This window comes from Dipteris shenzhenensis, chromosome 22 (genome assembly GCF_047967505.1).
Source record: "Dipteris shenzhenensis isolate YYH24624 ecotype China chromosome 22, Dip_SZ_1.0, whole genome shotgun sequence".
Classification (NCBI taxonomy): Eukaryota; Viridiplantae; Streptophyta; class Polypodiopsida; order Gleicheniales; family Dipteridaceae; genus Dipteris; species Dipteris shenzhenensis.
The window spans coordinates 16,203,188-16,230,039 of record NC_141617.1 but is presented as its reverse complement, the minus strand read 5'-3'; the positions used below and the strand labels follow the sequence as shown (position 1 = coordinate 16,230,039).

At 42.3% G+C, this 26,852-nt stretch overlaps 1 protein-coding gene across 1 annotated transcript; it reads left to right on the top strand.

Annotated features, from left to right (window-relative positions):
* Positions 1–1,315: 1,315 nt before the first annotated feature.
* Positions 1,316–20,358, top strand: LOC147887804 (hexokinase-2-like). Its single transcript, XM_087393951.1, has 9 exons — positions 1,316–2,225; positions 2,533–2,683; positions 2,783–2,965; positions 8,808–8,882; positions 9,276–9,452; positions 11,852–11,950; positions 12,138–12,268; positions 19,212–19,293; positions 19,417–20,358. The coding sequence occupies exons 1-9, from the start codon at positions 1,786–1,788 to the stop codon at positions 19,774–19,776; spliced, it is 1,698 nt and encodes a 565-aa protein (XP_087250077.1). The 5' UTR covers positions 1,316–1,785; the 3' UTR covers positions 19,777–20,358.
* The last annotated feature ends 6,494 nt before the right edge of the window (positions 20,359–26,852 follow it).

Below are 26,852 nucleotides of genomic sequence, written 5' to 3'. Positions count from 1 at the left end.
GCTACCACGGAATGGTGCTTGCCAAACTGAATTTGCTTGTTTTAGTCACTAGATCTCAAATGGTGTTAGATGAAAGTTGCCTGCATTAGTGAGAGACCTTGAGAAGGTGCTAAGTTTTCCTAAATCTATAATGCATACTATGAAAGGTACACGCCACTAAAAAGCAAAGGCTTAAAAAAAAGCTAACAACTATTACTAGTCTCCTTCTTGTGAGTTTGCCATCACATCATGCTTATTGAAACAATCTTATCCATTCTTTTGGGCAAAAAGGTCAATTCATTGCCTCGGTAGGTTTTGAAAGGTGCTTGTTGGGTCATGGGTGGACTTTGTGAGCATGGATGGGGATGCTCAGTAATGCCAAGATGCAAAAGTGTCCTAAAGGAGGACGTTCGCTAAACAGAGAGAGAGAGAGAGAGAGAGAGAGAGAGAGAGAGAGAGAGAGATTTGTGGGGAAAAAAGAAATAATAAAAGCACAGCTTGAGTGATATCAAAATTTTGGGCTGCATAAGGCAATAGTTGAGCCTACTCTTTGCATAGAACGTTGATATCTTTAAGCAAGTTATAGAGCTTTCCTACCCTCTAATATGCCGTTTTTCTTTTTGATTTTGAGGGACCTCAAATAGATGGCATTTCTTCTTTGTTTTCTTTTAGGGGTCCATTGAAAGCCAATGCAAGAAGGTAGTGTGCATCAGGGCATGGATGTGTTGCTAGAAAGCACCTAAATTCAAGGGGTGATGGGTGGAAAAGATGCAAGATGTGAGAATGCATTTGGAATCCTCCTCTTGAATGTGAAAGCATGGGAAAATTTGCAATTCTCACAAAGATTCCATTTTCACGGCTAACATTCGGCTTTTGGTTAAGGGAGTCTTGACAACAGTAGTAGTGGTGGCGTTGCTTCATCTCCAAGAATGAAAAGCAGATATCAGCTCCGCACCTTGAATGTGAGCTGAAAGCAGATATCACCTTCTATTTTTGATGCACCTCCGCACGTGAGCTGGCAACACATCTATCCAGTGTTTGCTCCTACTTTGTAGTATGAGGAACCTGCCCCCACTTTGCTGCCCGCCACTCACATGCACATGGCTAACTACAAGGGGGGGCACATTTGCCTGTTTTCTGCTGGGCTTCGGGGAGGAATCGAATGATGCGGCAGCAGGGAGCTCCGATCTGATCATGGATGGGTGAAGGCGCATCCGGGAGAGGAACCTTTGTAGGGATTGTCTAGGACCCTTGGCAAGGGGCAATATATATAGAGGGCGACCCGCTAAGGAGCAAATTTACCGGTTGGCAGGAGGGGCAATTACAGGGGGAACGGTTGGGGTGTCCGGGGGAGGGGAAGGGGGGGGTGACCGGGAAACGGGAAGGGCCGGTAGTCGTCTTCTTCGCCATAGCCGGAGCTTCCGAAGCTCCGAAAACGCAACAAAACAAAAACAGCAACAAGAACAAAACGTCTTCTCGAACTGCGCACCCTCCAAACACACACACACACACACACACAGCAAGCTCAGCATCGCCATCGCCATCGCCATCTCCCTTCTTCTTCCATCTCCATGAAGATCACGGATCTTCCATTTCTCCAGCTCCTCCTTCACCTCCTTGGCTATGGCGGATCGTGACCTCCCATCCTCTTCCTCCTAACTCAGCCTTTTCCCCCACCCACCTCTCTCGATCTCACGAGCTTCCCCCCCCCCTCCCCCCCTTTTTCCCTCCTTGTCGCTTGATTTGCGCCTTCGATCCCTCCCCCCTCCTCTATTCGTCGAAATCGCATCCCCCCCGCCTGCTCCCATGCTTCTATCACGCTCCCTCCTTCCTTGCCTCGCTCCCTCAGACTCATGGAGCTCCAAATCGCCTCCCTCTTTCTCGTGCATGTACGTACCCGACCCGCTGCATGCACGGCTCCCGCAGCCGTGTTTTGAATCTGCCCTGTTTGGGAGGAAGCAATGGAGAAAGGACACGCTGCACGACTGGGCTGCCGCCGGCGTTGCCTGTGTGCGATCCAGCTGCGTCGCAGCAATGACTGTGACCACGGAAGTGAAGGGCAGATCCGATTGGAATCAAGCTCAGCTGATCGTGGAGGACTTACGGCAAGCTTGTGATACACCTGCGGAGCGTTTAAATCAGCTCATAGATACAATGGTAGCCGAAATGCATGCAGGCCTGGCCGTGGAGGGCGGCAGCAAGGACTTCAAGATGATTCTTACGCATGTTGATAAAGTACCGTCTGGGTACATATTTCCATCCGGAGAGAGTCGCCACTTAGAAAGTATTTTTCATGCGCAACATAAAAATATAGCAGCTTGAATAGCCGACGGATATGATTCATAAGTCTGTGATACCGCCGTGCGTCCTTACTCTGACTTTCCTTAATACCTCTTATCTGACGTTTAGGATTCGTGTGAGACTGTAAGTTGTTTGCTTCATTTTCGATGATCGCACTTTATGGTCTGATCCCTGCTATTTTAGATCTTCGTGCGAAAGTGGGTCTTCTGAGCATGAAACTGCAAGTTAACGAATTTTCACCGCATTGAACAGGGATGAAAAAGGCCACTTTTATGCGTTGGACCTTGGAGGAACGAACTTTCGAGTCTTGCGCGTCCACTTTGGTGGCAAAGGCTCTGCGTTAACCGATCAAGATTTTCAAGAAGTTTCGATTCCCCAAGAGCTGATGGTGGGGAAGCATGAGGTACTTGAACTGAACGCTGTTTTGAAGGCGCAATGTTGTTTGTCATTCAGTTTGGATATCTGAAATGAGGTTGGTCTCAATCTACGGTCTAATGTACAGGAATTGTTCGACTTTATAGCCGGAAAGTTGGCCAATTTCGTGTCAGGAGAGGGTGACTGCTTCCATCCACTTCCAGGTCGGAAACGAGAGCTTGGTTTTACGTTCTCCTTTCCTGTGAAGCAAACGTCTATCGACTCTGGGACGCTTATCAAGTGGACGAAAGGTTTTTCCGTAGAGGGAACGGTTAGTTTGATGTCGCCCTTAAGCTTCTTCTCTTCAATTTCAAAAGTAGGCTTATTACATATACGCCACTGTTTATTCCCATCGCAGCGTCTATCCACACTGTTCATAGGCTATGGAATATCCCGGGAATATATATATATATATATATAGATAGATAGATAGAGAGAGAGCTCGGTTTGGAAACTGTTTCCTCAGCTTTCTCAGCTCTCTTTTACAGTTTACACAGCTCACCCTAGATAGTTATCCCAATTATGGATATAACATTCTCCCACCCTTTAAAATAGATTTATGCAGGCATAAATCAGGGTAGGAACACTAGTCAATGATTCTCAGACCATACGTCTCATCCAAAATGAGATTCCATTAGAAGTATCTGTAACGTATCTCTAAAGAACTTGGAATCTATACAATTACCATACAAGGTAAATTGAGAAATATCAGTCTAGAATCTTCTGAACAAACTCAGGAATTGATTATGGCTTGCTTACTCAATTCTTGTCTGAGGGTAAGCAACATTCAACATCTTGTTGAATATGCTGATTTTGGTTCATCTCAGAATCATAACAGTTTTCTGTCAAACAATATTAGTGCTGTAATCTTTCAATATCATGACATAATTCACCAAACTTTTCTTTTAGATATAGATTCATTGTAGTATATGTATGGTAGTATCTGTCCAAAAACCCATAGAATCCATCTGAATATCTATAGGTAAAAGAGGAAAGTATCAGTCTAATATTCACTCAGCTGATTTAGAAAACCTAGAGACTGTCTGATCCATAAGAAACTTTATGAGTATATAGACTTTACCCGAACCAAGGTCTGTGCAAAGTTTTGTGTTCTTAATAGAAGACAACAGTGAAAACTTTACTAAATCTCATGCCCATCTAGTAGATCTCTTATCACCCTACCCAAAAACCATCGGGTACGACTTTTTATAAGACTCCATGCCAAAAGGCAAATCATGATGCTATATAACTGAACGTTTCTAATGAACTTCTTTCACAATCACATTGGTCTTAATGAAGTGATCAGCTTTACTTAACACTGACCAAATAGCATTTGTTCTTTCGCCAATTACCAATCATCTGGAAGGTATTAAACTGGTTACAGTTTACTGAGATTAAGGGCCCGTTGGTATAGGTTTCAAATTTTTGCTGCTTAGAAATCGTAATGCATCCATTAATAATATCTGTAGTGTCCCACACCCCTATAGACCATCCATCTATTTGGATTATCATAAGCATAGACCTTGTTTGGGTCCAAATAAATCCAAGTCGAAACGAATCCATCTTGGACTTGTAAATTAATGAATCTTTTGCTAGATTCTTGATCTGTCTCCCCTTTAAAATAATAGGGCTGCCCTGATCTGTACGCAACCAAAATACCTTGGGCTTGAGGAAGGGGTATGAGTGGAAACTCAGCTAAGTACATAGCTTGACCCCTCTATGTCTCTCTTGATATGAGATGCATATTTCTAACATGCTCATCTATGTCTGATAAGACACATTAATGGCACACCTACCAACTCCAGGTGGGGCATCTTTGGATGGAATTGATCAGCCATCCTTTCTTCCTTTAACCACCCATGAGCAACATTCGTTGGATTAGGTTTGGCCATATATGCAAGGGAGGCTTTCAATTCCTCCTGGAGATGATTCATGTCCTTAATGATAACCTGAGGATCTCGATGGTTTCTTTCTGAAAGAACCTCGTCTTCAATCTCAATAAAAAATGTGGTCCAAAGTCGACGTATGATTACTCCCGTGAACTTCCATCAAGATGAATGGGGAGAGCATTGCTTTGAAGTGAGGAAGAGCTGTAGAAAGGATCTGCTTATCAAGCTAATCACTCGATGGAGAAACTCTGCTGCTGGTTGGCGAAGCTACTAAAGCAAATGTTTTATCAACCTTCTGTTCACGCTGTTCAAGCAGCTATAGATCGCAAGTAGTAGGGAGAGCTAGGCATTGTTGATAGGATCTTCACAATGCAGATATCTGATTGGCAACATTATGCAGGGGGAGCACACACTAGTAATTCAACAGGTCGTTCGGCAACAGACCAGCAAGCCTGTTCTCAATCAGCTATAAACAACTCAAGGCTTGGATTAAATGAGGGAAAGCCGGAGCAAGAGACAGCAGGGACGACTTAATGAGGCTATACTTTTAGCAAATGCCCACACATGCATAGGGAACTACTTTTGGGCGAATTTCTACTTCTCTCAGTGACCTCAAAATAATGCTCATCTCAACTAGTGTTTACCAAAAGTAGTTCCCTATGCATGTGTGGGCATTTGCTAAAAGTATAGCCTCCTTTGGCTTACTCATAAGTGCCGTATGCAGTGGATATAAAAGTTGCATGTTCTAAACAATCTAAAGCTTAAGTTGCATGTGAAAAGTTAAGGCTGAACTAAAAGCTGCATCCGCTAGATGAGCTGCATGCACTTAATGATCAAAAGAAAAAGTTACATGCACCAGATGATGTAAAGCAAAAGCTGCATTCTTTATGCACGCTCACTTTCCTGCATGCATGAGTTTCTAGCTAAAGCATATGCATACAAATCATGCAGACATTAGACACTATTGCATGTCACAAAAAGTATCTCGAGCCCTTGCATGCATACTAAAAAGAACGATGCATAATCCACAAAGACTTTTGTGTTGGCGAAATTTTTCCACAGGCTATTGCATGGAAGCTTGTCGCCTATCTAAATGGGATTAAATACGACGACGTTTGCATGCCAGCCACCCAGGCTACTGTACCATCCCCTTCGGTCTTTGTACAGCCTTCCCAAGCTGCCACACAATCACCTTGGGACTGAAGGTGCATGGTGGAGAGGGAAGAGAGAGGGTAGGCTAGGGAGAGAGATAATAATACTCAAAGAGAGACATAATGAAATGGACATGTAGACCAAAGAGCTTGTAGGCTTGATACTTGATTGATTTGACACTAGACAAGTACAACGCTTATATAAGAGCACACACACACAAGCACAATCTCTATCTTTGTTTATCGCCTTCTTTGGATGCCAAAAAGCAAGTTTGATTTCAGCTATAAAGAGAAGTATGGAGCGCTCAGTTTCAAAAAAATCAGCTCGCTGGTCTTTTCAATCGCTAGAGGTGGTGGCTCTCTTCTTGGAGAAAGTGGGAGAAGCTGCAGAAATTGAGATGGTCGTCTGTTCGACGGTCTATTTGGGGCATCTGTGCTCAGAATTCGGCTCTGAGTTGATCTAAAGAGTTGAAGATCATATTGAGAGCTACACTTTTCGTTTTCACTTCATCTCAATCCGAGGTTGTGGCGAATAGTTATGGTCAAATTTGTAGACAGCAGCTGTGTAGGAAGCATGTTGACTTTTCTTGTACTGCTCTTCTGCTCTTTTTGTAAACTCCAACAAGGCAGTGTCGCCTGAGGAGTAGTGGTGAGCAGAGCATCTTCTGTTTGTGGCTATTCCTCTGATATATTCGTTCTTCCTTCGTCCTTTGCATCTCTTTCTCTATTGTCTACTCGTCGCAAGATTGTCTTTGAGTGGTGGTTGATTTCTTGCGTTCCCGGGTTTTGCTTCTTGAGAAGAATTCGTGTAGAAAAGCTGTGGTGTTGCAACCTTTGCTGATTGTGGTAGTTGTGAGTGTTGTGTGAGCCGGTTGTGTTGGTGGTGTGGTGCCAAGCCAAGTGTGCGCTCATCTATCTTTTCCCACCAGCCTTCAATAAATTAGAGGGCAGTAAACTAACAAGTAACCAGTCACAACACTGTTACATTAACAATTCAGCAAAAGTATTACCAGCAGATTGGGAGCTAGAGTGTCCTTGCACCAAGACAAAGACACAGATTGGCCCCAAACCTTGGCGCCCCTTTTTTTTAAATTAAGTGAGAGGCCCTGAATTCCAGGCTACATAAGGGATACATTCCTTCTTACAAGTGGGACATTCCACATCCCATTGGGCATCCACATACCCTGCATAACCTTTATTGTTCACCGCTCTCACTAAACCTGGCAATAAGAATCCATCTCTTTTCCAGATTGACTGCACTTAGCCTGGAACTGTTACTAGCAGCCCACTCAGCCACTCAGTTCCCCACAGCCGTCACTAGTGCCCAATTAACCAACTATCTACTCAAAGTAGAAAAAGAAAGCATACACAAGCTTTCTCCTCGGGCGAGGGCTCACCCTATGGGTCGCACATATTTTGATACAACTTGTTTCCCATAAGAGAACTGGCATCACAACACAACAAACACGATGGTAGTCACACTTGAACCATTCCTCTTGGTGTTCCAGGGATACTTCCCCTTCCAAGCATGGCTTCTCAACCCCTGCCTACTCAACAATGAGGATGTGCCAAAGATGTGCCGTCTGCATAGCAACCATTGCCTGCATGTGACCCATCGCCTAAAGAAATAAAAAACATATTCCCACACGGAATATGTTACTTGCCAAAGCCAGCAAATAGGATATACAATGAATTTGAACCCACTTGCATTCAATGCTCTTCCCACTCATAATAGGCATCAATATCACAACACATTAGCCCTGTAGGGCTCTGCTCTCACACCCATGTGACCATAGGCCACCATTCTCAGTGCAAACACTTGCATTTAATCTGGGAGTGGTTACTAGCAGCCCAAACAAGGCCACTTGCTCCCCAGACAACCACAAGTGTCCATTGACTCACGGGTATACCCAAACAATGGGTGAAAGCATAGCTGAACTGACCATGATGCTCAGAAGCACGAACCACCTCTGCAAGCATTGTACTGTAGTAGCGAACAATTGAATCGTACAGTAGGCCGTACCAACTGTTGTACGATTCTGTATCAGCACTAATTCATGGACCACGTATGACTGTACACAACTTCTCAATCCCCTTTCGTACCATCGTACGTCCACTTGCTATCTCTGTTTGTCCGTGCCGAAGACCTCAGGAGATCTCGTCATCCCGTACGTGATCCTGCTGTGCATTTTTCTTCATGAGGCCTTCTAAGGCCTTCCTTTCCAAATTCTCTTGCATGGGCTTGCCACTTGGCAGCCCACGTTTTAGTTTTCCCCTAGGGGCTTTAATTTGCCCCTAAGCCCTAGTTGGTAAACACTAATGACCAACGTAGAGCTCAATTGCCACTTGCCCCCTCTAGTGGGACCAAACCAATGACAAACTTCAATTTCTAAGGCTCTTTGGGTCCCTCTTGGCCCTAGACCTTACATTTTCCCCCAAGGTACAAATGCTAGGGATTCTAGCACATCAAGCAACCCTTGACCTCGCCCCTTGTTTTCCCAGGGTCCTGCCCACATGTAGGCCAACATTCATGCACTAGAAATCACGCCCTCGTGACAATAGTTCAGACAGCCACTTTTTGTTTCGCAACCCATTGTGTGTATGCATGTCGCATAGGTGGTATAGAAGGCAAGAAGCTAGTGAGGCTGATTTGGAAAGCTTGTAGGCAGTGTAATTGGAGCCCCTCATGGATTGGTAGGCTAGATATCATAGTCTGCTTGACTGGTTTCCCAATTATAGTTTGGGAATGGATAGTTACTATTGGTGACTTGATTAGAATGTGGTTAATTCCTCTCTCTCTCTCTCTCTCTCTCTCTCTCTCATTCCTCCCTTGTTGCATTGAGGACATGAGTTTTTTAAGTGGCAATGGGTTGCCTGAGGTTTTGTATCGTGCTGTGTCTTTGTTGCTTAAATGGAATTCGGCTCACATCTAGAGGGTATATTTTATATTATATTTTTGAGTGACAATTGGTTGGAATCAGAGTTTTGAGTGCAAGAATTTTATAAATACAAGTGCTTGTTCTTCTCACCATCTTCTGGTTAATATAACTTTTTTGGTTCGTTTCTTTGATAGGCTGGTAAGGATGTTGTGCAAGCATTAAATGAAGCCATGGAACGACAAGGCCTGGATATGATTGTCACTGCTTTGGTATCAACCTTCACCATTGTGCATTTTTAATAACCTTCACCATTGTGCATTTTTAATATTGAGAATTATGTTGTGGCATACTTTTGAGAAGGAATATTGGCTTTAGGGTGGCCATTGTTTTTTAAAAGCTGCAGAAGTCTTTAAGAGTATTCATCTTGCAAATAGAGATTAATTTACAGGGTATATGTTGAGTGGCAGCTTCCTTTGTTGAAAAGGGAAGAATTACAAAAAAATTAAATGAAATACTTACGTTTTAAAAATCAATTTCATACGTGTTTGTGCCGATGCCAGATTCTGTTTATGGGATACAATAAGTTATTGATTGAAAAAGCTTGTGTTTTTTGCATTTTGTATGAAAATATGTTGTTCATGGCGAATCTTTTGTAAAAGTAGGTGAATGATACAGTTGGAACACTAGCAGTGGCATCAGTGGGGGCATCAGGAGGTCGCACTCAAGATGAAGAAGTTATGATATCTGTAATACTTGGAACTGGGACTAATGCATGTTATGTTGAGCGGATTGATGCTATACCAAAATGGCAAGGACCTAAGCCAAGTTCAGGAAAAATGGTAAACTATAGTTTTTTTGCATATGTTGTTGTGCGTGTGCATGTGTGTGTGTGTGTGTGGAGAGAGAGAGAGAGAGAGAGAGAGAGAGAGAGAGAGAGAATTTTTTAATGTTAGGCCACAAGGCAGGGCCCTCACGGGGTCATCAGTGTTAGAAATCACCCAACAGAGGGTACGCACAGCCGAAGACCAATAGTGCTCAAACAGTGTGGTGTGGGATGTGGAATCAAAAATTTCTTAAACTTATGTGCATAGAATAGATGTGCAGACATATCAATAGACAATGAACCAGCTAGATAGAGAAACCACCTATATCCGTCCAAAGCTATGGACACAATACAAAAGAGATAGATCCAGAGTCCCACCAATGGTGTGGTCCTCTGATCTTACCTCCTATTTTCTGGCTATCTCTAGACTCGAGCCCGCGTGCTCCACCTCGAGCGTATGTAGACTCTCCGTCCTTGATCCTTGCACCTTGCTGCCCAAGATGATGACAGCCAAGGCTCAGCCCTTGAGAGCTCAGTCTGCAGCACACCTTCCCCTCTCCTTCACCTCCAGGATGAGGCCCAAGGAAGTATCTTCTGGCTGCTCCTGTCTGCTGCCCTTTTGCTGAGTTGCTGGATGATGAATTGAGGCCTGAGGACTCTCCTTTTATATGCCCAGACATGCCCAAAATAACCAACAAGGGGAGGGGCAAATAGCCGACTCAGTCAGCCCCTCCTCAAGCTCCAACTATGGTTCTATGGTGTTGTACCCCTCTAAGTCATAGCCACCATCTGATCCTGAGTCTTCAGGTCCTCTCGAAGAATCTCCCTCTGCTTTAGTAATACCAGCCAAGCACCCACACAACTCCAAGCACTCGTCGCTGTCCCCTTCACGAAGGATCCTCACTTCTCTTTTGGCCAATCCTCAATGTTTGACATCCTGACAGTAGCACTGGGTCCATGTATTTAATCTCAGCAGCACACGGAGTGGCACATCAAGAAAAGTTTCCCTACGGCCACCTAAGCTGACTCCTCTGACTTTGAGTTGGCACCCTTCTTCATGTGATCAGTCTTCTTCTTTTTGCAATCTTTCATAAAATGTCTCGGCTCATCGCGATAGAAGCACTTAGCACTTCCTTTCTTTCTCTTCTTGTTGTTGTCTTCATCTAGAGAGTCCGCTCCATTGTCAGTTTTGGGCTTGCTTTTGCTAGGCTTACCCTTGCCCTTGCCTTTGCTCGCGTCATGAGCTATCAGGCCTTTGTCTTCCTTATCAATACTGTTGTACTTCTTTTCCCGAGCTTCTTGTTGTAGCAGTAATGGAACCAACTCCTCAAAAGCACTGGTGTCGCCCTATGCCATACAACTCGGGGGGTTCCGTTGAGCCATACAACTCGGGGGGTTCCGTCGAGCTTGCTTGTCTCACCCAAGTTTGGGATTTGGTATCTATTGGCCATGACAATGAACTGAAATAGAAAAAGGTTTTAGAGTGTTGTACATGTATTCCTCTCGCTTGGGAATCCTTCAAGCGCCTGCCTCCTGAACCTGAGCCTCCCGTCTGGGTATAATCCTTCAGACACCAAAGCTGATTCCTCTAAGCAACCAATCAAGATCGTCCTTCAGCAAGGCCCTTGCCTTCACGCTCCACTTCTCGAGGACTTCTGTCAGGGCTCTGATACCATGTTAAAAAAGTGAAATCCCTCCAGAAGGTATCCCGAGCTGAAGACGATAGTTTAGCCCAGGAATTACACACGGAAGTGTTTCACTATGGAATCAAGCTTCATCAAGTGTGTGTACTTCAAAACATATGGGTAAATGCAAACTAGCAAATAGACTGTGTTTATAGACTAATATAGAGGCAATACTTTATATTTCTGTCCGTCCACAAACTGGACAAGATAACTCCGGACTTCATTCACACAAGGAGTGGTTCCTTCACTTAGAGAAAATTGATAGTGACCATGTAGAGCTAGGAGACTCTACATTTCATCAAATCAAGGGTACTTCTATGTTCCATCTAGGATATGGTAAGGCATGACCTCTCCTAGGAGTTAGGAATGGAGGGATGCAGTACAGATTTTAAAAAACAGTAACAAGGAGGGCCTAATAATACAGTGCAACAAATGTGTGTGCTGGGTCCCTTGGGTCCCTTGACGTCCTATGCTAAGGACATTCACACATTCTTTGGTCAGGGATTCACCTGTACATAAACAAAAATTATAAGTGATTTTTATACAATATGATTTGTGCAGCAATCTCAATTCAAAGTATATATTATGCTTCTAATTTGTCTTAGAATCTATGGATTCACCATAGTGGGAAACTTACGGACTCCAGCATCTTTGAGGGTCTTAAAGGTGTCTATTGATTTCATTGCAATGGAGAGTTTTTTATCTCATACAAGTCTTGTTCTTTTGATAGATCATCAGTATGGAGTGGGGTGGATTCTCTTCATCGTATTTGCCAAAAACCCAGTATGATAATGCTCTTGATGATGCAAGTGTCAACCCAGGTGAACAGGTATCTAGATTGATGTTGTGGTTTAATATGTTTCTCAAGCAAAGCAAGAAGAAGGCAGAAACAATAAACTGTACAGTGGATGCTACAGTACCTTTGTCTAAGTGTCCTGAGCTGGCTGATTGTTTTGCAGCAGTTCTGCATCAAATTTTTTGATGAGCATGCCTAATGGTTGTGTTGGATGGCTTAGATATTTGAGAAGCTAGTTTCTGGCATGTACCTGGGGGATCTTGTTCGGAGGGTCTTACTAAGGCTGGCAGAGGAGACGACTCTTTTTGGACAAACAGTGCCACCCAAGTTACTTATTCCCTTTGTTTTGGGGTATGATCTTTTCTGAGCCAATGGCAAAATGTGTGTTATTGCTTGCTTTAAAATTTCAATGTTTTAACCTGGTTTGTTTTATAAATCTTATTTAATGGCTCAGATAGACAAAATCCAAGGGGCAGCATATTGATTAGAACACAGGCCTAGCTTTGCCTACTGGTTGGTTTTCCTTCCTATTGTTTAGTTTTGTTTGTGTAATCTTCTAAAGCCTCTGTGTGTGTGTGTGTGTGTGTGTGTGTGTGTGATGCCCGCGATCATATGTTATCTCCTGAAAGGCATGCATGGTCTCAACTACTTTTGCATTTAAATCTGGTTGACCTTTGGAAGGAATTGCAGCCTTTGTCACCGGGCTACACTTTTCAACATAATGCTCTTTCCGCTTATCAGGCAAGACTGGATCGTTGGTATAGTGTCGCTCCCCAACAAAATGGGGATTTCGCATGCAAAATGTGGATTGACTATGCCTTTGTGCATTCAGACCATGCACCACTATGGCTGCGGTTATCTTTTCATAAGATGCCAGAAGATAGATTGCCACAAAGGCGACATCTAATCATCAACAATAGTTATTTAAAACATGCTGAATTCAGGGCAATGGTTACTGAAGCAGCTCATTGTCTTTCCTCTAGCAGCTATCTTCATGCTGATGATGCATGGGCTTCTTTTATTTCTAAAATGCAAATGGTGATTAGAGATTATGGCAAGTCTTACATGAAGACTCTGAGGGAAACCATTACTCAGGCCAAGTCTACTTGTCAAGACCTCACTAAACTCAGTCATCATCGTTCGTTATCCATGCATGAGCAAACCACACTATGTCAGGCTAGACATTGTCTTAAACTAAATGATCACAGGAAACTGGCAAAATGGGAGACTAGAGCAAGACAAAGAGCCTTCACAGATAAAGGTTGCTCTTCCAAGGAATTTTTCAATAGTTTGCATCAGAGGAGAATCAAAACAGAAATTTGCAGAGTGCTTATGCCCGATGGATCATGGACTACTTCACGGTCACAGCTTGTCTCTGTTTGTGTGCATCACTTCTCCTAGCAATTTGGCTCTGCAGCTCCGCCCTCGCAACAGGTTTTGCTTGCACGAAATTTACTGTTGCAAAATGTTTCTCCAATAATTTTCCCTACTCAAGCTCTGGAATTGGAGGAACCCTTTACTGAGAGGGAACTGTCAGATGCAATCAAATCATGTGGCAGATGGAAATCCCCCGGATGGGATGGTTTAACAGTCGAGTTTTTTCTAGCATACTGGCCTATTTTGAAGCATCCATTACTATATATGGTGAATGCTGCATGGCAACATAAGAAAATGCCAAACACATGGAAGAGAGGTCTTGTTAAACTCCTTCCTAAAAAACAAATTTGTGAGTCTTTGGCAGACTGGAGACCTATCACTCTTATGCCCGTAATTTACAAAGTCACTACCAAAATGATTGTTGCTCGGCTAAAGGGGTTTTTACATGATGGGTTGCATCCTGCACAATATGGCTTTGTCCCGCGTAGACATATCACCGATAACATTGCCAATGTCTACATTGGAATTGAATATGCCAAATACACACAGCAGGATGTTTTGTTATTGCAAGTTGATATTGCCAAAGCTTTTGATACAGTTCAGTGGGATTTCATTTCATCGACTATGCAGGCTTTGGGTTTTGGCACAAAAATGCAGCAACTCATCAATTGGCTATATCAAGATAGTGAAGCTGCCTGCATACTTTCAGGAGATATTTCTTCATCCTGGACTCTTGCTTGCTCTGTCAGACAAGGATGTCCACTGAGTGCTTTACTTTTTGCCATAGCCACTCATCCACTGCTTCAATATCTGGATCACCTCTTGGACACTGACCAGCTGCACGGTTTGGAGATTCTTGGCAGTCGCAGCATGATTGCTCAAGCATATGCTGATGATTCTTTCTTTACTCCAAAAAATACTCGGGCTGATCTGTCCATGATTATGCATGCTCTTTCTACATATGGATTGGCTGCTGGCCTTCAGGTAAATTTTCAAAAATCAAAATTGCTGCCTTTACATGCACAGGACTGGCACAATCTTTTGTGGCCTGGGGAAATTGTCCCTGCTTCTCAATTCATTCGACATCTTGGTTATCCTCTAGGCTGGGGACTCACCCGTTCACAACAAACTGATTGGGTGCTAGTAAAGTTATGGGCAAAACTTGAATATTGGAAGCTTGCAACTTGGCCATTACATGTTCGTCTGCGAATTACACAATCCATTTTTATAGCATACATACAATTTTATCTGCCTCTCACTATGTTCACTAAGGCAGATTTGGTTTCATTTATGTCAGCTATCATGGAAATTTTCTGGCATTCAAAACATGGCAAGAAAAGTCTCAGATTACTCTCCATGCATCGTCTCTGCTCTCCAAAGATGCACGGGGGTCTGAACATTCTCAATATTCAAATGCATTTGCTTGCTCACAGGGGGAAAATGATGATGCAGTTTCTACAAGGAGATCAGCCTTGGGCTTTTATGATCCGCTCTCTCTTATTACATCTTCATACATCTGCTTTTGGGAATTGGCAACCTACTCAGTGGGAATTTTTATTTGGCTCTATCCAAGGCAAGATCAGAGGATGCCCTTTTGTCTCTTCTCTGCTTCTTGATTGGAAACATATTCTATCACACTTGGAATGGAAAGGAAGGGACTCTCTCTCGGGCAACTCTTTGAGGGTAGAGAATCTCTTTTGGTCTAAAGTATTCCATCCACCTTTGGCCATACAAGAACCCCGACGTTCTTATTTTCTCTCCTTCAAAGGCATTTCATCTGTGGCGGATGTACTTCAAGATGATGGCACAATTCTATCTTTTTCTTTGGCTGCTCGCAAACATGGCTTGGGAGCTCATTATCGTCCTTTATGGCATAAAATTTCAGCAATGCTCCAACCGTACTTGCCGGTACCTCATTTAGAAATTCAGCATCGGCTTGAGGATTGGATTTTACACTCTCCTTCCTCATATGTCCGTCCTTTGAAGCTTTCACGTATTACAGTGTCATCACTATATAAAGTGTTATTACCTCCACCTTGGATTTCCAACAGAGCAAATACTGTTTGGCATATGGATCGTCCAATGAAGTGGTGGAGAAAAAGGCTGCGTCTCCTTTGGCATTACAAAGTCCCTCTTCGACAACAGCTTTTCTTATGACGAGTTCTCCTTGGCATTTTTCCATTTGGACAGTTACTCGCACACAGACATATTGCTTCAGCTGTTTGTCACAGATGCTCGCACTCTACTAAATCAATGCTCCATATCTTTTGGTCCTGTCCAAACACTTCTGATCTCATTGCTCTCATCAGACAGAGGCTTCGACAATGATTTCCTACTGTTACTTTTGGCAGATTTTTCTGGTTGTTTGGATTTCATCCCCAGAGACAGGGTTTTGATTTATTTTTTGTATGGGTGCGATATTGGACCCTATGGACTTTATGAATGGATAGAAATCATAGAGTCTTTGGTGATCCACTATTTTCATCCTTAAACGATCTCTGCAACAATCATTCTACGATTGTTTTCAGACTCGTTTGATAGATCAGGATGTGTATACAGCTTATACTGAGATCTTTTGTTGAGTAGCTACTTCGTTTTTGAAGCAGCTATGAACGTAATTATTCCATAGAAATAAAAGGTTTCTTCTCACCAAAAAAAAAAAGTGTGTGATGCCCGCTTAGTGGCTCCACCCCTCAGCTCATTGTATCAGTTTCTTCTAGCCTCATAGACCCTTTGGTCTTCCGAAGACTTTCAATAAACTCTCTCTCTCTCTCTCTCTCTCTCTCTCTCTCTCTCCTGCTCCGTCCGTCTCTCCTACTCCCGTGCTGCTTCTCTGCTTGCACCTCCCATTCTTGCCTAGCGCGTAGCACTTAGCCTTTCTCGCTCCCGTCTCCTTCCGTCTGCTATTGCAACAACAGCACGGTACAGCAGCAGTGCACCGGCAAGGGGTGGTGCCCAGGACTAGGTCGCAGAGGCAGCAGCAGCAGCCTGTTTCGAATATAGGTTGCACAGGAGGGGATAGCCCTATGTTCAGCCCCAAGCTGAGCTGAGCCCCTGGGCTCACTCCGGGGTGTTAGAGACAGCAAGAGGGTCCCCAACTATTTACAGGCCAACATGGAGTTCCCGAAGGTGAAGACCTTTGTTGCAACCCCTATCAGTAAACCCTCCTACTCCGACATTGCAGCAACACCTAGCCCATACACATTGCATTACAAGCGGAGGGTTAGCTCAGAACCACATCAGCAGATATATTTTCTACAGCAGGAAGTAAGGGAGCTCAGACTTATGGTTGCAGCTCTTGGGAAGAAAGTGAAGGAGATGGAGAACAATGGCAAGCAAGACATTAGCCTCGCTCGTGAACTGTTTCTTTCTACAATGACCAGCAGAGAGTGGTTTTCCAGCCCACCATTGCCACCATTAGTCCCATCGTCACTATTGAAGGTGCTTGTGAAGGGTCGCAACCTTTACGACGTCTCTGCAAGACAAATGATATCGAATTTCAAAGTCAATCCAGAAGAGTGCAGCTTGTCAATCTGACGTATCTATGGAAAGATATGGGTATTTGAAGATCTGCCTACCCAAACTGTCCAAATTTCGCATTTTTAAATTTCTTTCCAATTTCTTAGAAATTTTTTGGTGATTTTGGGATTTTTGGCCTCTGTTGCAGTTGAGGTCACAACTCTGCACATTTCAACCAGTTTTTTGCCAAACCCTAATTTCTGCAAAAACCCTAATTTCCAGAATTTAGGGTTTTTCTGACTTTTGCAGTCCTTTGGCATTATTCAAGTCTCTGACATGTAAATTTTTTGGGGATTTCTCAAAAATCATGTAATTTCATTACTATTACATATATTCATTTGGGCATTATGCCTCCTTTGGGCATAATTGCTCAAATTTGAGGCTCGACTCCGATCTTGGTGACTCACATCGCAACATTTTGAGAGTCATCATGTGATTGCTCCTTGTAGTTGCGGGGGCATTCTGGCCATGATCTTCATCGACATACTTCATCGACTGGGGATGTGCACATTAGTACAGGCAGCCACTTAGAGATGTTTTACGGGTTCTCTGTCCTTGCTATGCATAAAATGAATGAAGTATTTCCTATTTTTTATATGTTTGAGTCAAGGATACTTTGCCCTGGGTAGTTCCCCAAAATGAATGCAATTATGGTTTTCTTGAGTCAATAAAGTTTGGACAGTCCTCCTAAAATGATGTATTCATTTGTTTATTTTCTTGTGTGTGGTTCCATGTCCCTCATTCATCCCTTGAGCGCCAAGGGGGGATGTATTGAGGGAACATACTCTATAGTGGTCTTAGATGGGTTCATATATCAGGCCTGGCATTTGAGTTTTGGGATGTTGGTGCTTTGGTTTCCTAGATCCTTTGAGTTGGTCATGTATCCATGCTAAGACATGAACCTATAAGTCATGTTTGGGACGTAAAGCCATGAGAGTGCTCAGTTTGACCTTTGAACCATGCTCAAACTTTAGTCTCTGAGATTGCATGGGAGCCATGTCTAGTTCTGACATTGCACAGTCCGATGACCATCATAGATCTTGTTCTGGGTTCCATTCCAGTAGTCCCTCACCTGTCCTCTATGGAGGGGTGTTAGGAAATGGAGTCAAGTTGAGTAAGTTTTGGTGTGTTCTAGTAAGTCCTAGTGTGAGTTTTATAGTACTAGGTGTTTAGGAGTGCCACGTGCCATATTGGGAGTTATCCCATGTACATTTACTACTTTGTGTGTGAACTCGCCTCAGTCGGTCAAAAGGTGGATTCAAGCCAGCTGGGCAATGTTGACGCTTGGCATGCTACCTAGAAGCTTCAAGAGTTTTGTCACAATTGTCACAACAAGAGAGAAGAACAAGCCTCTCACATTCGAAGACCTTGGACCCTTATTGCTGCTGCGGGAGAAATGTACAACAAAGAGGATGACGAAGCACTTCTAGCAAAAGACAAGCCCGGCAAGTGTAAGTCTAAAGACTCCAAAGGAAACAAAGCTGAAGATGCAGAGAATTAAAAAAAGGTTAAGTGCTTCTACTGTGAAAAACTCGGCCATTACGCAAAGGACTTCCGAAAGAAGAAGGCAGACTTTATATGGGTTTCCAAAAGACGAAGTCATCTATTGCAATCAGCAAACAAAGAGACCTTAGTCTACAATCATCTGCATGAAGAACAGTGTGAATGATGGAAACAGGTGTTCTGCCTCAGAGCAGTGCTGCTTCCTGTGTGGAGATCAGCGAATGATGGAAACAGCTTCCTGTGATGCCTGAGACCAATGTGGAAGTGGCACGATGGCAGCAGTTTACTGCATGAAGACCAGAAGAGGAGAATGCTGCTTTCTGCATGATGACCAACGTGGAAGATGACAGCAGCCTGCATGGAAGGCCAAGGGGAGGCGACCTGCGTGGAAAGGCAGGAAGGGGGGGTGATCGATGCGGGAGTTGGTGATGGAGAGTTGACTAATGATATGTAATTGTACCCTCCAAACATATTGTAGTCTTGTGAAGGTCTATATAAAGTAATGCCCGTTTAGCATGCCCCACGGAAAGAGGGCAGAAAGGGAAAGTATCTCTTGTATGCCGTGATCCAAAGATTTTTTCATTTCTGGTATGAATGATTGGGGAAGAAGAAAACATCTTACTAAAATTTTTCCTTGACTAATGCTTGCTTACAAACTAGCACGTTTTTAAATATGAAGATGGGAAAATGCCTTCAATGCTTTCATATGCTATTATGAGTGTATGGTTCATTTTGATATTGTTCCACCTCATGCTGTTTTTTGAAACTCTCTCTCTTCATTTCCATAGCAACTGGTTTTGTTGAAGAGATTTTTTGAGGATGCTTGAGATTTTACATACCCAATTGTTTGCTGTTTTTTCTGCTGCCTACATATTAACTTTAGTATGATGGACAGAACGCCTCATGTGTCAACCATGCACCAAGACATGTCTGCTGACCTTGAAGAAGTAGGAAAAGTCCTCGACACAGTTTTGGGGGTATGTTTAAAAGTCAGAATTTCAGACTTATGCTTTATTTCTATGTTGTGATGCTTGAAATTGCAATTCTGTTCTGTTAACCCTGGAAGAAAGACTGTAAGCATTCTTGATTCTTCATTGCAGATTGAAGGATCTTCGCTAAATGTGCGGAAGCTGGTAGTTGAGATATGTAGCATTGTAACGAAGCGTGCTGGTAGACTAGCTGGAGCTGGAATTGTTGGGATACTGAAAAAGATTGGCAGAGATGGCAGGATAGGAAACAGTCATGCATTGGGGAAAAAAAAGAAAACAATTGTGGCTATGGATGGAGGCCTCTATGAGCATTATCCTTTATTCAGAAAAAACTTAGAAACAGCAGTTATTGAGCTTCTGGGTGATGACGTAGCCAAAGATGTTGTTATTGAACTCTCCAAAGATGGTTCTGGCATTGGTGCTGCTCTTTTGGCTGCTGCTCACTCTCGATACTTGGCAACTACAAATTAAGGGGTTGTAGCATAGGAAGGTTTACCTCTGAACTCTTATGTTCAGGCACCTCACGGAAGGTCTCCCAACTCATCCAGGGATGGGAGTTCTAGAGTCTCAGAGATTTCTCTTTGCATTGAGGGAGAGAATATCTGAGTATGTTAATGTTCAACTGTCATCCAGTACGGACGTAAGCAATAATCATGCTGGCTGCTTCTGCAGCATGTAGGAACAGAGATTTTAGTCATCCTGAAGGCATGCTTCCCTCCACATTTTCTTTGATGGTCGGCAGAGTATAGTGTGCTAGATACCCAAGAGAAATGACAATTATTGTTTGTGCGACTTAACGGTTAAAAACTTTACTTTGAGATGTCAAATCTATTTGTATCTGTGGCCTTTTTGGTGAGGGCTTGATCAAAACTTTGTTAGTATACTTCAGGTTAGAGAACTACCTTCAAACACTAGTTATTCCTATGCATGACTTTGTACCGAGTTGAGACCCTGATCTGACCATTTTTTATTATTAGGGTGCTTATCGTGTACCCACAAGCATTGTTCATTATCTTCTCTGTCAAACTACATGCATCTGGCAATAATAATAATATTTCCCGCTGGTGCTTTCTGGCATGTAAGTGTATTTTGTACATTATTTACCACATGTTTGTATATGTGACTGCAGAATTGGTTTAAGTTTTCCAGTGTTTGCTTCATTGAAAATACATTTTACAACCTTTACATAATGCCTTTTGATTCATATTTTCACAGGAGATGGTACAGAGATTCAGCCACATGCACCTTCAACCACAAGTTTTCTGTAAAAGTAGGGAGGAAATACGGATTGTAATATCTGTAAACTTGTGATTGAAGGTGCATGTGCAAAATCATCCGGATAGAAGCACTTATCAAGTGGAATCATGCAAAGGGATTACAGGTAATAAGGGCAGGGATAGCATTGATGAATTTCCAACTTGTATTTGGTAAGATATGTAGAAGTTTCTGTTCCTATTAAGAGTGCCGCTTCTGATCCCTCAAAGTCAGAATAGAGATGCTCACTCAGAACTAGTGGTTAAAGGTGCACATGGCTGCAGTTGTATGCAATGGCCCACATAGAAGCAAAGGGGTGATGATTTCTATATATAAAGAGCAGGTATGCATTTCGGGACATGCACGGTATGAATCCTAGAAATGCAAGGGGATGAGTGTAGGGAGAGAGAATGGGTTGATGGTTGACTGTGGGGAACTTGACAACTCACTCTTGCCAATTATTATCCATCAAGAAGCAACATTGCAGCCTACAAACAGCTTGCTAAGCTTTCATCGCTTTCTATGTTTCTCATGTTCCAATCTTCCATTTCAAGGCATGGGCAGTCTAAGTGACAGGTCAGCTAGTATAGGTGAGCATGGTAAAAGATTTTGAATCCTCCCTGCTGGACCTTTGCCTGCTTTCTCTTTGTATATATTTAGATAATAAAGCATCTATAGAAAAGTGGTATTGTGAGATGTCTTTGTTAGGAAATGGAGTCAAGATGAGTCAGTTTGGTGTGTTCTAGTGTGAGTTCTAGTCTAGTGTGTCCTACGTGTCACATTGGGAGTTATCCCATATGCATTGGTGTTCATATATGTGTGTGTGCTCTATATAAGAGCTAGACTTGTCTAGTGTCAAATCAATCAATCATCAAGTCTACAAGCTCTTTGGTCTACATGTGAGTACATTCATTTTGTTCATTGTTCTTGCTATTTCATTTCCATTTCATTATGTCTATCTTTGAGTATTATTATCTCTCTCCCTAGCCCACCCTCTCTCTCTCCTTCTCCACCATGCACCTTCATGTGGTATCGGAGTTTCCTTTCTTACCTTTCCTTTCTCCATGCTTTAATCTAGAGGATGAGGGAGGCCTGCAAATGGAAACCATCCTCTCCTCCATGATTGATCTTATTCCACTCCTTTCTTCCTATCTTGTTTGCTTCTTCTACCTTAGCCTCACCTTCGGAAGCTATGGAGCTTGGTTTGCTGCCTAAATGAAAAGGAGCTGGGCATTAGTGGGTGTCTTCGTAGAGGAAAAAGACAAGGTTGTTTTTTGCTCAAAAATAGCTCGTTTTTGTTGTCTTGGTAGCGGTTTTGTAAAGGAAATAGTTGCTTGCTTTTGTAGAGATGTTTCTACTATTGGTCGTCCTAAAAGTGAACTCATTTCGAGCCCATTTTCAAAGAAACGATACTTGAAGAGAGCCAATGCTACATTGACCATTGGCGTCATTATGGTGCCATTGTTGCTCATTGCCTCTTCTTCTCTCGCATGATGACATCTCTATCCTTTGCCTCTTCTGCCTTCAATTCTAGCCCTTAGTTTCATCTCTTTTCTCGCTCCTAAAGTACTGAAGACTGAAGTTGCTATTTCTCGAGGTACACAATGAGTTCTCTCTCTTCAAACTCATTGCTCGTGGAGAAGTTCAAGGGGGAAGGATTCCCTACTTAGCAAACTAAGGTTCAGTTGCTTCTCATGAAAGAAAATGTATGGGATGCTATTGAGGATGACGCTCCCACAACGGATCCTCAACACCTCAAGACATGGAAGCAACACAACTCAAAATCTATTGCTATCATCGGACTTTGCCTTGATGATACTTTGATTCATCACATCGACTTCAAATCAACGGCCAAGGCGATATGGGTGTATCTCGAGAATCTTATTGGTAACAAAATCACAAACTCCAAGGTTTTCTTGAAGTTTCAATTTTATAAATTGAAAATGGATGATAGTGATACCTTGAGTGCATATTTAGCAAAAATGCAATCTCTTGTGCAACAACTTTCCAGCCTGAAGTGTTTCCTAGACGACGAGGAAAAAATGATTGTCCTTATGAAGGGTATAGAAGGAGTCACTTGTTTTGAGCATACTCTTGAAATACTTAGGCGTGCCATGACAATATTTGATGATATGGTGACTTCTCGAAAAAGATCACCGGAATAAAGAATCTCGGATCTCTTCTTCAGATACTACAAAGGCTCTTGCCTCTACCAGTAGATGAAAAACCCACGTTTACACTAGCACATGGAAAGACAAAGTCATTCAAGACTCTCAAGTGTACCTTTTGCAAGAAGCTTGGTCATACGGAGGACAGATGCTACCAAAAGCTTGCCAAACAACAAACTAAGGACCATGCCAGTTGGGTTGCAGCTGCCACGAGTGATGATGACCACCCTCAGACACAAAGAGAAAATAATTAGAGATCTCCCAGATCCTTCGTGTCACCTGAGTTGTTGCGTGACTTCGAAAACATGTCTATCATTTAGACTTATGATGGTCAGGTCATTTATCTTGTGTTGTTTTGTTTAAAGAAAGCTAAGGATTTGACTTTGATGGTTGCAAACTCATATGAAGAAAGTCATTATGAATTTTGGCATTTCATAGTCTTCGAATGCTTCATGGAAAACCAGGATTTGAAGAGCTTGCATACTTTTGATTCAAGCCTTTGACTACATATTCTTCTGGTTCCTTTGATTTCTTTGTCCAAAAAACCATTTAAAAATGTATTCTTGATATCCATTTGACGAATGGGTTAATAAAAGGAAGAAGCCAATGGAATGACTGCTAAGTGTAGGAAGAAGTCAATCCATTGATTGCTAAGTGTGTGATGTTCTACATAATGGCTTATCTTTCTTATAAAATATACAACTTACAATCTAAGGCCACGATGAGCATAATTCCAAAGCCAGCATTTTCTTGCACATGCTAAAGGAGGACAAATTCAGTCTACAACTTCAAAGTATATATTAAGTAGACCTTCATTAAGCTAGCCCTATTATGTGCAAAAAACTTTTTTAACTCAACTCAACTAACGTAGTTTAATTTAATATAACGCTAGTGCAAGGGGACAGAGATGAGGTGACCCAAGATTGCTCAAGGGGGATAGAGGGATGGGCACATATTTGGCACAAAGCTTTCTCTCCATACTACTATGCACATTCACTATACATGTCTTAGAATCAAGGTGCACATCTCAACTCTTTATTGCATGAGCGGTTTGGACATATTAAATCAAGATACATATCTCAACACTTTATGGCACTCAAATTTAGGAGTTTGATTTCTCTCAAGAGATTAAACATTATGTGAGGCTTTTTACAAGTCTATTTCTTCAAACACACTAGACTTGAACTCACACTAGAACACACCAAACTGACTCATCTTGACTCCATTTCCTAACACCCCCCATGGAGGAAACGTGAGTGACTACTCGAATAGAACCAAGAACATGACAATGACGATCATCGAACTGTGCAATGACAGTCTAGAACTAGACATGGCTCCCATGCTAACTGAGATGCAAGTGAGCGCTCATCATGCATGGATGCATGACCAACTCAGAGATCTAGGAGACTATTGCACCAATATCTTGGAACTCACATGCCAGGCCTGATATGTGAATGATGTTACATGGGTATACAAGCTCGTCTTTCCTTTTTTACATCATGATCTAAGAGCTTTGACATATTAGATATCATCTATTTAGACATTTGAAGTTTTGCCTCAAAAGTTTCTTTAAATAGAGCTTTATATTCATCACACTCATGGATAATCCTCCTCTCCTAGTCGCTCCTAGCTCCTTTTTAATTAATTAACTAGTTAACTACTCCCTCTGTGTTGCAATTAACCTATTGCTCCTATTAATTAACCTACCTCTCCGCCTCTTCCCTCCCTCCACTCCCTTTGTTTCGCCTCTCCTTTTGCTCAGCCCTCCCCTCTCCCTCTCCTATGTGCTCAGTCCTCGCGCCCCTTTTCCTCCCCCCTCTCCCTCTGCTTAGGCCTCCCCTCTTCCTTCCTCTCCCTTTGCCTCACCCAGTTCTCTCCATCAATAACAACATCTTCATTTTATTATGAAGAAATTGACGAGATCTTCTACGAGTTGGATTCGCAAGCTCGCAACAATGAATCAAGGATGACGCTGCTTGCAATCAAAAGCTGGTTAATTATGGGCGATGAATGGAGAATGCACGGTTGGGGAAGGGATATATTAGCGATGAAAGCTAAAGAGAGGCTAGGGAGCAACCGGCACTAAACTAACAATGGTCGGTGTAGCCTAGCTCTGGGACTCGAAGGATGCCTTAACTCTACCTCCACTCCCCTCCCTCTTATATAGACGTGATGTTAACGGAATGTTCCCTAAAGTATATTTTAGACTTATTAAGTATAATGTATTTTTGAATTCTAAGCTCTTGTTTGGAATTTCAGAGTTCCTCATGTGCATTCAAGCCACCCTATCTTTCATCTTGCTCAAGCCCTTCAATACAGTGTCTTACTTTGCCGATTCTATAGTCTCTAATAGTTTCTTTGTTTCTCTTGGAAATTTTGAGTAATTATCGAGTATTTTCTATTGCCTCTAGCATCGAAACAAAAACTGGTATGGGATTACCAATCATGGAACCAGTTATAATTGGAACTTTATGTGATGATCAGTCTCTTGAGACATACTATAAAACTACTTTTTTTTGCCCAAAAAAAATAAAAAATCATGGTCAAATAAATCAAGCTATACATCATGAAATGCATAGTAAAAATGTGTGTTGGTCAATTGGAAGCTCCAAAATTGGGAAGATAAAGGTGTGGCATCGTGCAGGCATTATAAGTAGCTTTCCTAAGATCTTATTCTTTGAGTCCAAATCCTAAGGTAGATTGGCTTACGTGAGTCTCATGCACCATGTATGAATGTGTAGATCCAAAATCAAAAGCTTTTAGCTGTGCCTAAATTTGTCTGGCATCATGAGCTCATTGCTACATCCAAAAGAGCATGTAGAAAGCAACTTCCAGCTTCTGCTTTGGCTAGTTTCATTGCAAAAATGCATAATGGGATAAACCTATGCACTATGTGTCCATTTGATGGCTCATATGATTGCTGAACATGCAAATAAGCTCTTACCAAGGAGTATGAGGCAAAAAGGAAGTGTGAATACTGCCTTAAGGTGAAGCCACAAGCAAACTCCATTGACTTGAATGTTGCAAAGTGATGGAACATTTCTCTTAATATTGTGAAGTACTTCAAGTGATGTACACAAGGTCTGCACGAGGAGGCAAAGGTTTAAATTTCTAGAAGTGTTATTGAGCACCCAATATTTCGAGGGTTGTAGGGTTCATGTTCATAGGCAGTTGTGGATCATGAAAAAGGTTTATTGATAAGCGGCCTTTAGAACACCCTCAAGTACATGAAAAATACCAAAAGCTATAAAGAGTTGTTTCTAAAGAGGGCAAGCATGATGATAGTCATGAATTCCAAAGCCCAAGCTAGGGAAACCAAATATTGCAGCTGCATCAAGGCTTCTAGGTGCGCATCATAGGAACTTCTATGTAGCTAGATCTTGTATGTGTCAAGAAAAGATACCACTGCATTTATGTGAATGACAACCACACATGAAGGGTGCAATTAGAGAAGAGGTGAAGGAGTTAGTGCTATCATTTTGGACCAATAATAGGCATGTCTTGCCCAATAAGAAGGATGTCTATCAAAAGAGTACATGTAGAAAAACTTGCACAAATCACCCAATGCATTTTCTTGAGGAGCTTCAGGTTGGTGATATTTCCACTGCATATGGATTCTGTAATTCCTTCAAGAATCATAAGATCATTTCTTAATTTTCTATGTTGTTGGTGTCTTTTAGGTTTTGTTTTGGTAGCTACATGTTAGCTACCATTGCCTATTGATGACTGCTCTATTTTTGGGTGGCTACATGGTGGCTACCATTATGACTTGCTATGGGTTCATGACTATTTTGTGCTTAGTTGATTATTTTTTTGCTTTTGGGTAGCTACATGGTAACTATCATTGATTGAATTGCTAGGACTTGCTACGATTAGCTACCAAATGATGTGATTAGCTACCAAGTGCTACTGGTAGCACTCAAGTTAGGGTTAATTAAGTGGTGGTTACATAATAATTAACTAGTAGTTACCACCTTTGTTAACTATGAGTGCTATGATTCTTGTAGCAAATTGTAACTACTACTAAATGAATTGATAGCTATCATTAGGCATCCATTGCTGGCATTACCTTTCAAGTGCTACTAGTAGCACTCAAGTAGGAGCTTAATAATTAGTTGTTATGAA